Source organism: Myotis daubentonii, chromosome 7 (assembly GCF_963259705.1).
Source record: "Myotis daubentonii chromosome 7, mMyoDau2.1, whole genome shotgun sequence".
Lineage (NCBI taxonomy): Eukaryota > Metazoa > Chordata > Mammalia > Chiroptera > Vespertilionidae > Myotis > Myotis daubentonii.
Window position 1 is genome coordinate 21,782,346 of NC_081846.1, and position 15,442 is coordinate 21,797,787.

Sequence of the window (15,442 nt, forward strand, 5' to 3'; positions counted from 1 at the left end):
CATTTTGCTGGAAGGAGTTGTTACTGTCAGCGATTTCAAAACAAGGGACAAATCAGGAGTTTAAAAAATGTTTCTCAAAAATGTATCTTGGGATTGGAGGAAATGGTGTGGGCTATGCAGGTACTCTCTGTTATCTTTGCAACTTTTTCATAATTCTAAAACAACTCAAATTAAGTCTCCTTAAAAATAACAAGTAAATGCATAGTACCTGGAGATGGCAGAATCACGTAGCAGAGCAGTGAGGAGAAAAGCCAAACAGAAGGAAATCTGCTATGTGTATACACACTGCGCACGCTAAATAAAGTAGAAGACAAATCCCGGGCCATTCATTTTAAATCCCCAACAGAAGAGAAGCAATTGGGGACAAATAAGAACCCTCTGGGACATAAGGGTGAGGACTAAGAGAGGCTTACAACTTGCTTCTTTCAAGAGATTTCAGAGGAGCGCTGGGGAGAGGGGCTACCACGAACTGTGGTGCATTTCAGGTGCCTGACCCAGCCCCTTCTCTATATACATCTCTGTTTCTCTCACTGCCTCTCATTTTCTCTTCCTTTCTCACCTGCTCTCCATCCATTTACCCCAGGGCAGTGCCAGAATCATGTAGAAGGCCATTGTGCACAGAGGTCCTTAGCCAAGGTGGAGACCCTCCCTGGATCTCAACTGGGATCTGCTAAACGGGGTTACCACAAGCCCTGCCCACCTCACAGAACTGAGAAGGGGAATGAAAATGTGTGTGCTATGAAGTTCTGTTGTAGACACAGGTGATTCAATATTCAGAACAGGTCTGTTCATAACAGCCCAAAACTGGAAATAACCCAAACGGCAATCAACAGTAGAATGGATAAATACATGTGGTTGATTCAACACAGGGAATATAACAGAGCAATAAAAAAGAATGAACCACAAGAACACAGATGAGCCTCCCAGACATAATGTTGACTGAAATAAGCCAGACACAAGAGTAAACATACTGTATGATTCAATTTATATGAAATTTAAAAACAGGCAAAACTAATCTCGGATGTTACAAGTAAAACCAACAATTACCTTTGGGGGGGATATTGACTTGGAGGGGAGCATATGGGCTGCTTCTGGGATGCTGAGAATGTTCTAGATCCTGATCTGGTTCATGTATATGTACCAACTGATGATTTCGTGTACTTGACAGTATGTGAGTTATAGCCCAACTAGAAAAGGTAAATGACTAGAATTACTGTTTGGAGCATCTCTGTGTGAGGAGATGGGAGGGCTTTGTGGAAGGGAATTAAAAAGTGGTTTTGCTGTTCCTTCTCTTTCCTGCTCTCATCTGTCCCTCTCCCCACCCTCTCCCTAAGTGGAACCTCTCATTTCTCAACATTCCTTTATTCTACCCTCTTTTACTCCTTCACTGGAACCCCTACTATGGACCAGGCACTATTCTAGAAACTGAGGATGCAACATATCTTCTACCCTTATTGGTGCAATGAACACGTATTTAACACCCACTCTGAGCTGAGCACTGAGGCCCTCCTCTACCACCACTGAGCATTTTCTCTCAAGCAGGTCCAAGTGGCGAGAAACTGGGCACAGACTATCCAGCCTCCTTCCTAGTCTTCACCTGTGGTTCCAAAAAAAGGAGAATGGTACCTACTATGTGCAGATGTGCATTTAATCCTCTACAACCTAGCTCACATAACTGGAGGGCAGCAGGGGGTAGAGTTCAAACCCCAGGTATGTCTGATCCCCACCCCACTCCCATGGTCTCCCAGGAGCCAGGTCAGCCCGCCCTCTGGGCATCTGTAGCTGACAGCTTCTAAGATGGCACCATGGACTCTTGCTTCCAGGTATTTATGTCCTTATATAAACACCTCAATGGGCATGGCCTGTATAACCAACCAGATATTGTAGAAATTACAGTGGTTTTTTCCAAGGCTAGGAAATAAGATATCTGGCTTCCACCTTGCTCTTTCTTGAATCGCTCACTCCAAAGAAGCCAGCGCCATGTTGTGAAGACACTCAAGCAGGCTGTGGAGAGGTCTGTGTGGCAAGTAGCTGAGACCTCCTGCCAAGAGCCAGCCCGACTCACTAGCCACATGAATAAATCACCTTGAAGGTGGATTCTCCAGCCCCTGTCAGGCCTTCAAATGACTACAGGCCAGCTGGCATCTTGACTGCTACTGCATGAGACTCCAGGCCAAAACCTCCAGCTAAGCTGCTTCCAATTTCTGCCCCACAGAAACTGTATGAGATAATAAACATTAGTTGCTGCTTTAGGTTACTAATTTGGGGATACTCTGTTACATTGTATTGCTACATATAATTAATTCAGCCCCTCTCTGAGGCATGGGTTCATGCTGTAGGGATAGTCTAAAATGGGTGGGGAGCGTCCAGCCCGGGGCTATATAAGGCCCACAAAATCATTTGGTCTGGCCCTGCCAAGGCATTAGGGGTGAGTTAATTAAATGCCTGACCAAATATAGCAGGCTAATTTTTAAGTTGATAATTCTGTATGGACCTAGAATGATGTTATAAATATCCGAATGGCCCTTCGTCCAAGAATGATGTTATAAATATCCGAAAGGTTCCCCGCCCCTGGCCTACAAGGTGGCATATGAAGGCATCCAGAACAAGCCATTTACTGGAGTGGTGGCCAGAGCCGGCTGAACTTGAGAGGACAAGGGAGGACCAACCTCAGCAACAAATCCCCAGTGTGCTGGAGAAGAACTGTGAAATAAGAGACCAAGCAAAGCAGAAATCCTGGCGCCTTCGTCCTAGAAATTTCTCACGCACTTCATCTATCATAGTACAGTAAATGGAACCACGTGCACCCAGTTACTCTGGCCAAAAACCTGAGAGAGATCCTTGAGCCCATTCTCTTTCTCACACCCAACATCCCATCCATCAGCCAGGCTCTGGGCTCTACCCCAGAATGCACCCCAGACCTGTCCCTTCTCACAGTCTTTCCTAGGAGCACCACGGACTAAGCCACCAGCTTCTCTCACTGGGCAACATCAGTGGCCTCTTGGCCCATCTCCCAGTGACTGACTGCTCAAGGCCAGAGTGGCCTCCTTAAAGTGGAGATCTTCAGATCATGTCGCTCACGCTCAAACCCCTCCAGGGCTCACTAATCTCCACTACATCTTTCAAGCCTGACAAGCTCATCTCACCTCAGGCCTTTGCACTTGCTCTTTTCATCTCTCGGATCATCCTGTAACATCAATTGGGTCCCATCTTGCACAATACTTCCTCTGAGAAGTTTTCCTGGGCCACCTAAGCCTAAGCCCTCTCTAACCCACTGCTCTAACTCATCTCCTTATGGGATCTGTTTGCCTATTTACTGCCTAGAATGACAGTCCCACGAGTGCAAAGGCCTTATCTGTCTTGTTCACCTACAACAGTGTCTGGCGCACAAAAAGAGCTCCATACACATTTGCTTACCGAGTCGCGTCTTGGGTAAAGGAATGGATGAGAGGACCCCAAATGGTTGTAAAACCCAGAGGACAGAGCTCTGCTGTGTGCTCTGAGGCTCACATCACCCTTCTCCGCAAGAGGAAAAGGCAGGCCAGTAGTAAGCGCTGTGGTTTATGGGGAGACTTGCCAGCTGGGTGGGGCTCACAGCACCAGTGGGTCCCCTTTGCTGTAGAGGAAAATCCTATAACAAACCCCATCTGTCTGTCCAGCCACTGCCCTGCCAGTCCACCTCGCTCCTCTGGTTGGCCCTGGCTGGGCAGAGCAGTGTTGCTGAGCCTGGTGTATCCTGAGCCCCCAGCATGTGTCAGAATTGCTAGGCAGGCCACACCCCCACCCAGAAGTCACCTTTAGCACCCCTCTGTCTCCAACAGGAGGTGACTGTGCAACAGGAGGCTAACTCTGTCACGCCTCTCTGGGTCTCTGAGCGCCCCATTGGCCCTATTCAGACCCTTCACTGGCAGTACAATCATCCCCTTATCCTCTCTAACTGTATCCACTGCTGCAAGAGATGGGAAGCTAAGAGGGAAGGCAGGTGAGGATCAAAAAGAAATGTCTGCTGGTAGGCAAGAAGGGGTAATTAGAAGAAAGCGCAAGGCCCCGGAACAGATATGACTGAGGAATTACACTGCGATGCCTTGGGAAAGTCATTCAACCTTTGGGTGCCTCGGTTTCCTATGGATCTTTTGGCCTGTTTTATGCTCTGATGGAATTAAAATAATGAAATCAGATAATGCATTGAAGTGCTTTCTAAGGTCAAGGCACCGTACAAGATGTTAGTTAGAGAAACAAGTGTTGCCCAGCTGGTGTTGCTCAGTGGTTGAGCATCGACCCATGAACTAGGACATCTCCGGTTCGATCCCCAGTCAGAGCACATGCCCAGGTTGCGGGCTCAAGCCCCAGTAGGGGGTGTGAGGGAGGTAGCCAATCAATGTCTCTCTCTAATCGATATTTCCATCTCTCTATCCCTCCCCCTTCCTCTCTTAGTAAAAAATAACAAATAATAATAATGAAGAGAAACAAGTGCAGGAAGGGCAGTAGGGAGGAGGTCGACTGGGGAGAAGTCAGAAGGTTCTGGGATGAAGGGTGGAAAAATCTCGGCTCTGGATAAAGAGAACAAGGAGGGGTGTGGAGGGAGAAGCAGTAACTCAATCCCCACCGTAGGAAGCAAAAGCTGAGGGAGGCAGAAAGGTGGAAGACAAGGGGGGGGGGCAGACACTGTACAGATGTGCCCCCTCCGAGCCAGGCCCTCTGCACCTCTGCTAGGAGAACACTCCAACCTGGAGTGTACAGGTGGGAGATGCCCCAGCAAGGCTGTGTGCTTTGCCTGAGCAAGGTCCCGCAGGAGGAAGTGGGTTCCCTCTCAGACTGCCTGCTCCATCAGCACCCTTCTCCATGGTAACACTTGAGCTACCAATTGATACTAGTCCACTGCTATGCTTCTGAGGGCCTACCATGTGTCAGGCACTGTGCTGGACACTTCACACACATTATCCCGTCCCGTCCTCGTAATAGCTTTTTCTTATTCCTGTATCCTTGAGGATGAAACAGAGGCTCAGAGAGGTTACATGACTCGCCCAAAGTCACCCAGCTAATAAGAAGGGAGAGAAAAGCAATAATAGGGAGAGTGCAAAGATTGACTGCGTCTGAAAGGTTAAGGCCAAACATCTCCACCTCCCGAGAGCTGATGGGTTGGGATGGATTATTTGGGAAGGAAATTACTCCAAGAAGCCACCACCAGCTGCTCCATCACCCCTCTGTCCTGGCCTGAGAGGTTGCAGCAGGGGTCCAGCCAGCCCGGCCACCCGGGCCAACAGTTCCTCTGGTCTTCTTGTCTTAGTTTTCCTCTCCCACCAAGATCAGCCAGGAAACACTGATGGGGGAACTGAGGACCAAAGTGGGACCTGGTCATAAAGAGAGTAGGATGGTCCTTCAGGAGGTTCCAGGACCACTGCGACCTTGACCTCCACCCCTTTCCCACCTCATCCTCACTTCCCCTACCTATCTATGCCTTTTGCACTCCAGGTCTGGCGATTGCGACCCCTCCCGAGTTTTTCTAAGCTGCCCAAATCAGACCAACCAGGGCTCTGCGCCTCACCCAGAACTGAAATGCATCCCCTCCCCCTCGACGCCCCCACCCTCCCAGAGAACTAGGAGAAATACCTCCAAAGGCCCCTCTCTCGGAGCTCAGTCTCCACCAGCAACCTCCAGGAGCGAGAGAATGGGAGCCGCACCCCCCACCCAGATTCAACTCGCTGCCCCCCCCCCCCCGCCCCCTCCCCCAGGCCATCGCCTTCACCTTGACCTGAGCCGGCTCCTGCCCCAAGCTTTGCATAAACAAAGAGAGGAGGAAGGGACGACCCCAGCACCGCCCGCCCCACCGGAGCCCCCTCTCCAGTCCAGGGACCCGAGCCCGTCAGTCGCTGAGCCCCCGTGGGGGCCCGCGGCCCCTTACCTTGGCCTGGCATTTCCGATGACAGGAGAAGCTGCAGACTGCAAGAGAGCGAGACACAGAAAGAAAGTTTAGCCGCGAGGTATGAAATGGAAACTCCGGCGCAATCTCCTCCCACCCCGCCTGCAATCACGCTCGGAAGGGAAGGAGGGGAGGAGGGGCTCAGGGAGGAGGGGGCGGCGGGGGCGGCGGCCGCAGCTCCCCCAGGGCCTGCGGGGCGGGAACGCCGTGACTGCGGACCCGCGAGCTGGGCAGAGCCTACCCCAGGGCCAGGGCCCCTCCGGCGGGCGTGGGAAGATCGGAGGAGCAGGGGGAGGGGAGGGGACCTAATCCCCTGCTAGATCCTGGCTAGGTCCAGGGGTGGCCAGGACCCAGGCAGGACCCGCGCCAAGGAGTAAGAGGGGCCTTCTCCCCTTACACACACCCAGCAGGCAGCCTGCACCGGGAACCACCCTCACACTCACCCCCAGAGTCACACAGACCCAATTCATGGTGCAGAAGAGGGCCCGTGCACATATACACACACATTCACAGCCATACACACTCACTCATAACCACATACACCCATACTACACCCATGCAACCCACGCACTCAGCCATACAGGCACACATAGCCATACACATACATATAGCCTCACACATGCACACCCAGTACCCAAGGAGAAACCTCTGACTGGGGTGGCGGGGGGCAGGGGGGTGTTGACAACACACACACAGTTTCATAGCAGACCCTCAGAGTGCAGCAGTCGGACAGACATGTGGACAGATGCTCACACAGCATGACTTGAAACACACACACACACACACACACACACACACACACACACACACATAGAATTTGCTCCCCCCTCCTACCACCAGAAGCTGGAATCAAATTTCCTAAGGGGTTCCCTCAGCCTGGAATGTCCCAGCCCTGCCTGCTCCACTCCCAAGGCCCTCCACCCAAGGGCTTGGTGGGCCCCTCCCACCAGGTCCCACAGATTGGGAGCACAGTCCTGAGCTGAGCTTCTGTACTGACTTGGCCTTATTGGCTGCTCAGTACCTGCTGGGGCAGGTGGGCTGGGGACACTGGAAAGGGGGAGGCTGGAGAGCTGACCTGATTCCAAATCCTGGACAGCCACAGCCCCTGGCTACGCCAGTTGTCCAGGCCGCCCCAACCTGATTCTCAGCAGTACGCAGAAGGAGACACGGAGGCACAGGTGAAGGCCCAGAGCTTCCCAAAGAGGTTCTGGGGCTCCCCAAACTAAGGCTTCTGATGTGTCTGTGAGTGTGGGGTTTGGGGAAGAGCTGGGAGGCACAGTGGATGGAGACTGGGATGTGGCCTTGGCCCTGGGCCCTACGCTGGGACCATGTTCTCCCAGAGCCTAGTCCTGGCCCCAGCTCAGGCATGTGACTCAGCCAGTGCTGAGCAAGGCTTTCCTGACCCCACCAGCCAGCCCAGCTCAGAGACGCCTCCACCCCGGCCACGTCAGGACATAGCTGCCCTGGCCACCCAAGTCAAGTCATGCCCATCTGGCCAGCTTTTCAGCTTCTCTCTCTCCACCCCCCCCCCGCCCCTCCCACCCACCACCCCCTGGTGCTGGCCCAGGTGGCAGCACCCCTCCAGAAGGTGTTTCCATTTTGACAGCAGCAGTCCCATCCCCTATGCCTTCTTTTCTGGCCCTGGAATGTGGAATTGAGAGCCTCAGGCCTTGTGGCCTGAGCTTCAACTTGGCTCTCCCAGCCAGGCTAGTCCCCCACCCAGCACTGCCTCCAGCCAGAGGGACCTTTCCCCATCCTCCTCTAATCAAACCCCAGGCCTTCCAGAATAAGTCCTAGGCCCTCCTCTGGAGGCCTCGCTCACTATCCCCCACCTTCTACTAGGTATTATCACAGAGGACACACCTCCCGCCACTACCTTGCTTCCTAGGGTGTGGGCCTTCAAGGGAAGGGTCTCTCTCTAATGCACGCACACACTACACAGAGCCTGGCACTCAGTAGAGGCTTAGATGTTGGCTGAGTTGGACCTGACTGAAGAGCTCCCCTGAGTTTATGTGCACCCCCACTGAATCATGCCCACCACCACACTTTTTTCCTGAGCCACAACCCTCCCCCGAAGATATTATATTCAACCACAGAGGCATCCCTAAGGGTCCACTCTGGGCCTCCCAACCCCAGTTTAGCCACAATGAGCACAAGGGAAGCCAGGCCTCCATCTCCCTCCAGTGTCCTTCTGACAGTTTCAGTGCACTAAGCTCCTGCCTACCTCAGTGCCTTCATACTTGCTGTTCTAGCTGCCTGGATGCTCTCCCTCAGTCCAGCTCTCCATTGTTCACCAAGCCAAATCCTTCTTTTATTCTGGAAGCCCCTGAAAGCCATCTCCTCAAAGAGGATTTCCCAGACCACCCAAATTACAGTAGGCTTCCCCATTATTCTTTATCAGCAGCACCCTGATCATTTGTTTCTTGGCACAGCTCACAATCTGAAGTCATTTGGGTAATGTCCGTTTCACGCATGTATAGTGGATCTCCCCACACTAGACTTGTGAGGGCAGGAGTATGCCTGTCTCACTCACACCGTATCCCACTACCTAGAACAGTGTTTGCTCTAGGCCCACAGCACCAAACAGCATCTCTGTGCAAATGAGAAAAAGTTCCCCCTCTGGGTTGACCAGCTGTATGGATACACAGCTGAGTACAGGGTCCTTGTGGGAACAGCAAGAAGGTGTTTATTCTCCATTGGGACCCAGCCTTGTACCTGGGTTCATGGCTTGGTGAGCATGGGCTGATTCCAAGAGCTCTCTTGGGTAGATGCCTTTGGCACTGAATGGCCTACGTGACCATACAGGGAGCCCTGCTTGTCACACAGTGGGCAGACACTCAACAAGCGCCCTTGAATGGAGGGCAGATGGAGAAATCATTGGGCAATTGCAGTGCAATGGGCTGAATGCTCCCTGTGTGCTGGAATGCAGAACTTGTCCTGGAAAGTGAGGAGTGAGGAAAGACCTCCCCCTGGCCCCCGCCCAGAAGACAGAAGCTCAGCAAACTGAACTCAAGTGGCAGGTGTGGCCAAGCCCTGGAGGACAGAGTTTTACACCTTCAGGCCTGGCTGGCGTGGCTCAGTGATTGAGCGTTGACCTATGAATCAGAAGGTCACGGTTTGATTCCCAGTCAGGGCACATGCCTGGGTTGCAGGCTCAATCCCCAGTGTGGGGCATGCAGGAGGCAGCCAATCAATGTTATCTCTCCCTCTCTGAAATTAATAAATATATATATTAAAAAAGAAGAAGAAGAAGCACCTGCCCTCAGTCCCCCAGGAGACTCTCTTGCCCTGGGCCCCTCTAGGGCTTCTCCCAAGGGCAGCATTTCCTGCTCCCATGTGCATCCTCCTGCTACAGTTTGAAACTTGGCCCTGCCATTCTGCACATGTGTTACAGAAAGGGAAACTATGGGAGCCAGCCTCCAGGGTGGCCCCAGTGTTTCTCGCCTCCTGGTATGCACACCCGTCTGTAGTCTGCTCCCATGATGAATAGGGCTGGTTTGTGTACCCACTCGGATATTGGAGAAATGATGATGTGTGACTTCTGAGGTTGTCATCAGAGGTTGTCACTGTGGCTTCAGCCGTGGTCTCCTGGATCACTCACTCTGGAGGAAGCCAGTTATGTCATGAGGACACTCAAGCAGCCACGTGGAGAGGGCCATGTGGTGGACAGCGAAGGCCTCCTGCCACCAGCCAGGGCCAACTTGGCTGGCATATGACAGCGTCCCGTAGAAGTGAATTCCCCAGCCCCAGTCAGGCCCTCAGGTGTCTGCACCCCAGCTGACATCTTGACTGCAACTTTATGCGACACCCAGGGTCCAAACCACCCAGCTAGGTCACTCATGAATCCCTGACTCGGAGAAACTTGTGAGGTCATAATTTTGTGTTAATTTTAAACTGCTAAGCTTTGGGGTAATTTGTTACACAGCTAAAGATAACTAATGCAGAAACCAGAGCACAGGTTCCCTAGGAAAGCAAGCAGACAAAAGGTGATGCTGGGAACTGAGAACAGATGCCATTTCCTGAGTCCTTCCTTGCACCCTGGGTACCCGCATGCCCCTTTCTGTAACTCCTTCCCTGTCCTCACCCTGCCAAGAAATCTGTCATCATGGCTCAGAAAGTAACTCCAAAGAGGCTGTTGAATCTCAAACATCCTCCCCAGCCCACCACTGTACCAGTTCAGACCAATTATCTTTCCTCCAGCCTGTCTCTCTTCGATCCACAGACTTACAGACCATTCTCAAGTGCAAACTGATCATGTCACCAGCTTAGAAGCCTCTGTCCAGCTCCTCAGCATATTTATCTGGACTTGTGTGGCCTGGTCTTGCCTCCATCTCCAGCTGCTGCCTCAAAGAGATCTGTTCCTGCCATACCAAGTTCCCCAGAAGAACGTTAAGTCTGCAAAAAGCAGACTCATAAACATCCTTCAAGGCTCAGTTCAAAAGGCCCCTCTCTGTGTAGTCGGGCATTCAAAGATGGTCCCTCTCTCCTCTGTGCTCCCATATCCCTCAGCTCACAACCCTTGGAAAGCTCTTAACACCTCGGAGGACTAAGTAATCCTTTATGATTTGTTCTCTCTCACATCCAACTGCTGCTCTAAGGAAGGGAGATCCTGTTCAACTCTACCGCTTGGAATCCTGTCCCCCACCGCCCCCCCCCCCCCCAGCTCAGGGTCTCACGTACAGGTGAGACTCAATAAATATGCAGTAAATTTCAAACTGGAAGGATTCTCTCCAGGCTAATCCCCTGAGACCAGGGCTGACATTGTGGGGTAATGGGATAGATATGAAGGAGGGTGGGAGGGCCCCCCTGTTCATTCAGCTCCAGCCCCTGCTGGGAGAGGGCCAGTAAGGCCCATGGTCAGTGCTCCCCGAGTGTTTTAGTACAAACACCGCTTATGCTCAAGCCTGGTAAGGGGGTGGGGAGACTAAGGGACTGCATTAATCCTTCATCCATTCATCACTGGTCCTGCTGGCTGCGTGTAGACTGGCTCTGAGCTCAGAAGATCACACCCTAGCTCTGTGATCTGGGGCAAGTTACTCAACCACTCTGAGCCTTCATTTCCACATCTAGACAATGGGGGTCCTAACAGCATCCACCTCACAGGGTTGTTGTGAGAATTAAATGAGTTAATATGTGTGGTTGGCCCAGAGCCTGCTTTCTATAAGATGCTGTTAGCAGCAGCATCTTCATTGTGTTCGTTGCCGGCATTATTACACAGAAGAGCCCCCCCTCTCTGAGTCAGGAGGCCTGGGTTCCGGGCCTGACTGCTACACAGGCTGTGTGACCTGAAGCAAGTCACTCCCCGTCTCTGGGCCTCAGACTCCAGCTCAGAAAATAAGGCGCTCAGCTGGCACCTCCACCTGCATCCTTGTCTTCATCGGCTGGCTCAATGTTTAAAACACAGAGACTTTTTCTTAGTTGGAATGCCTTTGACAGAGCAGCACAGGGTCCCCACCACGCCCTGCTGTCTCACACTCCTTTGCCAGCACTACCCCTGAAGGCCCTTGCGTTCCCGCCCCTGGAACAGATGGTCTCCACGCACTCTTCCAGCTGTGAGAGCCCAGCCTCCCGGTCCTGGCGTCCCTTAACACATCTCAGGATCAACCCCACCTGAGTGGACGGTGGCCTCCCCCAGTTCCGAAGGAAGGTGGTGGCCTCTCAAGACAGTGGCCCTGCAAGATGAAGCCCCCTAGGGAGCGACCCTGTCAAACCAAAGCTCATGGAGCCCCATCTCCACCCATGGGTGTCAACACTGCCCCCGTGCAGCGCACAGCAGCTGGCCTGAGAGGGCACTGGAAACCCCACTGTGGGGAGAGTTACCTGATGGGCACAGAACTCCACCCCCAGCCCCAGCCCTTGGCCAGCCTCTGCCTCACTAGACTTCGTATACTCTGTCCTGGAGTGGCTTCCTGCCTCTCGGAACACAGGAAGCCGACATTGTTGGGATCTAAATGGCCTTTTCCTCCTGGCCTCGGGTCAGAAAATGAGCACAGAGCCTCGGTGTGCACCTGAGCCCAGAGCTGAAGGCCCACACTCCGGGCCCACCTCAGCTCCTTCCCCAGCTGCCCACCTGCCCACAGGGCCTCACAGCCCTGCCCTTCCCTACTCATCTTCACGCTGTCCTGGAGGTGTGTAATAGTTTATATCATGTATCAACTTGGCTAGGCCATGGTACCTGGTATTTGTGCAACATTATCCTAGATGTTTCTGTGAAAGGGTATTTCTGGGGGGGGTGGGGATACGATTAACATTTAAATCAGCAGACACTAAGTAAAGCCATTACCTTCCAGAATGTAGGTGGGCCTCATCCAATCAGTTGAAGGCCTATATACAACCAATGGCTGATCTCTCCAAGCAAGAGGGAATTCTGTCAGCAGACTGGTTTTGAACTCAAATGGCAACTCTTCCCTGGGTCCCTAGCCTAATGGCCTACCCTGCAGATGTTGGACTTGCCAAGCCTCCACAAAGGCATGAGCCAATTCTGTATAATAAATACCTGCCCATCCATCCATCCGCCCACCCACACATCCTGTGAGTTGTTTCTCTGGAGAACCCTGACTCTTACAAGGTGTCCCAGGGCAGTGGGCATGGTGTGGTTCTGAAGTGGAGCAAGAAGAAACCTGTAGATCGTCCCATCCAGTGGTTTTCAAACTTCTATTTTTGCGGCCTATCTCTCTTTCAGATGAGCTCAATGAGGAATCTCAATGATGTTCGTTCATATTTATTTAATACTTGTTATAAGCCAGGCCCTGTTCCGAGCACTTTGTTATCTCATTTAATCCCTGCAGTTACCGGAGGAAGGAGTCCTGCTGCGTGTCCCATTTTAAAGGGCAGGTAACCAAGGCTCAGAGAGGTGGAGCCATCTGCCCAAGCTCTTACTGGTAAGGGGCAAAGCTGGGATTTAAATCCAGGACGTCTGAGCCAAGTGCAAGACCACCACACCATCCTACCTTTGAATATATTTAACTCCTAAAACCTGAACTGCTTTGGTTGAAGTGTGCAGGTGTCTCAAGGCCTCAGCCTCTGAAGCTTTTCCTTGGGTTTCCCCTTTTCCCTTTCCTCTCAGGCCTCTAAAGTAGCTCCAAAGAACACAACTCCTTTCAAACCCATTTGGAACCTCTGATCTAGTCCAGCCCCTCCTTTAGAGAAATGGGAAAGCCAGTCCCAGAGAGGTTAAGTGTCTCACCAGTCACACAGCAAGGCTGCCTCTGATGACTCCAAGGAGGTCCTCAGACACAGGGGAGAATCTGGAACCCCCGGTGAAGTAAGAGGAAGAAGGAAGAGCTCCTGAACCAAGGTTTCTCCAAGTCCAACCAGTGAGGGCTTCTGGGTAGACTTGTCCCATTAAGGGCTGGATTGTCCTCCCCAGGTACATCCCACTCTGAGGAAGCCTCCTCCATCTTCCAGGCTGACTAGAGGCACTGAGAAAGGAAGTAGTCTACGTCTGGGTCTCAGACCAGGTCCAGATGGCAGCCCTTGAGCCCTTGAGCTGGTATTCTGGTCTCTTCCATTGAGTTTCAGCCTACTGGGAGGCTAGTGCCCTTGAGCAAGGCCCTAGACCCCTTAATGCACTGCCCCCAGGACCTGTGGGAAACCCACTGTTTGAAGTAAGGAACTCCTACACATCCCTCAAGACCCAGCCTACATATGCCCACCCTGCTAAAGCCTGACAGGAAAATCTCTGCTAAGTCAGAGACAACCTTTCTTGCATACCTCTGTGTCAGCTTTGCCACCGTGTTCTGAGATCGGCTGGAGGCATGTCTGTCTTCCCAGGTCAGGGGCTGGGTCTTGGCACCCGTACCTGACACAGCATCCAGCCTAGAGGACGCTCAGTTCATCCCTGTGCCTGCAAGTGAATCAGCACCTCCACTGGGAGACTTGTCCAGCCTATGCAGACTCCAGCAGGGAGTTTTCAGGCCCTCCCACTGTCTGGCCCAGGCCCTTGTCTGTAGATGAGGAAACTGAGGCCTAAACAGGGAAGTGACTTCTGACGTCACAACAGCTGTGTGAGTGACAAGGCCAGAAATAGAGCCCGGGCACTGACAAAGGCCCTGGGCCCTTGTCCCTTCCACCTCTGCCCCACTCACACCAGTACTCATTTACAGCCACACACAGAGCCGTGGTGTTCCCCACCATAACCCCCTACGGGGCAAGGACAGGGTTTATTATTAACCCCATGGTGCATGGGAGGAAACAGGCTCAGTGAGGTAGAAGACTGGCTGAGGACTCACGGTGACCTCATCGCCTATATATATATCTGTCATACTTACACCCACATGTCTCACCACCTTCGTTCTTCATCTGCCTCATTGGTCCTTGAGTCCTCTCCCTTCCCTGCCTGGTCTCTCACCTCACCCCCTCAGTCATATTGCATTAAACAGTGAAGTGCAGGAGGGTGAGAAGTGGAAGAACCATCGAGGTTATGGAGCAGGGTGGCCAGAGGGGACTGGACGAATGCCCCAGCCTCTCAAGTTCTAGCAAAGTGTTCTCGCTGCCCCCAGCCTGCAGCCACATTCCCCTCAGCAGCGCAAGCTTTGGGAAGACTATAAATCCAGAGGCTTGACGTTCTATACACCCCACCCACCCATCGCCCCCGGCTGCTAATCCAGAGGGTTACCACGTGATAGCCCGAGACTTGAAATGAAGACTGGAAGAGGAACCAGTCGGGCTTGGTAAATAAAATGTGGCTTGGATTTTAGTCCACGACTGCCCCCTCAACCAGGGAACCACTCTTACCTGGTAGCCCTGGATGAATGGACCGACAGAGGGAGGGAAGGAAGGAGGAAGAGGTGGATGGATAAGGGGCCTATCCATCTCATACCACCACAACCTCATGGTTCCAAAGCACAGAGAGTGGGCCCGCTCGTTCAGCTCCTACCAGTAAGCCCAAGTGGTCCCAACCCTGCCCCCAGGCCTGGTGACCCCGGCCTTCTTACTGACGACCCTCCCTTGCTGGGCTCACCCCTGGCCCTTACGTGGCCCAGTCCTGACACCTGGTGGTGCCTCTGGAGTGTGGCCCTGGCTTTCTTCCCACTTCTCACTAACTCACCCAGAGCTGCCAAACCAGCCTGGCAGCTCACTGGCCACCTCACCTCCACACCAGGTTAACACCCGGCAGAACCAGGTGAAACTGGGGGCATCCCTGCTCACCTTGGGAGCCTTCCATTCACCTGGGGTCAAATTCCCTCCTCAACCTGGACCCTCGAGCCAGGTCAACTGGGAAGCGTAGGACTACAGACTATCACAGAACATAAGGTCAGAAATGTGCCGGTCTCACAGTGAGTGTGCTGGGACTTCCTTCTACCCCACCCCTTGCTGCCTCCTTTCAGCACAGCTGTGGGAGTCACTGGGGTGAAGGGAAGGCACAGTGGGGAAGGAAGGAAGGAAGGAAGGAACTGGGGGGAGGGTCAAGGGCTAACTTAAGCAGGTTCTCGGGTGGGGTGGTGATACAAGCAAAATACAAGAACCCACCCTCAGCAATTCCTTCCAGACTTCACCCAACTCCCACCCTAAACCACCACC

The 15,442-nt window shown here is 52.8% G+C and overlaps 1 protein-coding gene across 11 annotated transcripts in view; it reads right to left on the reverse strand.

Moving 5' to 3' along the window:
- The window catches only part of TNS1 (tensin 1), a 231,643-nt gene that overhangs the window by 168,869 nt on the left and 47,332 nt on the right, over window positions 1–15,442 (reverse strand). For all 11 annotated transcript variants that reach the window (XM_059703093.1, XM_059703097.1, XM_059703094.1 and 8 more), the window contains one exon: window positions 5,903–5,940. In XM_059703093.1, the coding sequence (XP_059559076.1) occupies window positions 5,903–5,940 (38 nt within the window). The remainder of the gene's footprint in view (window positions 1–5,902; window positions 5,941–15,442) is intronic.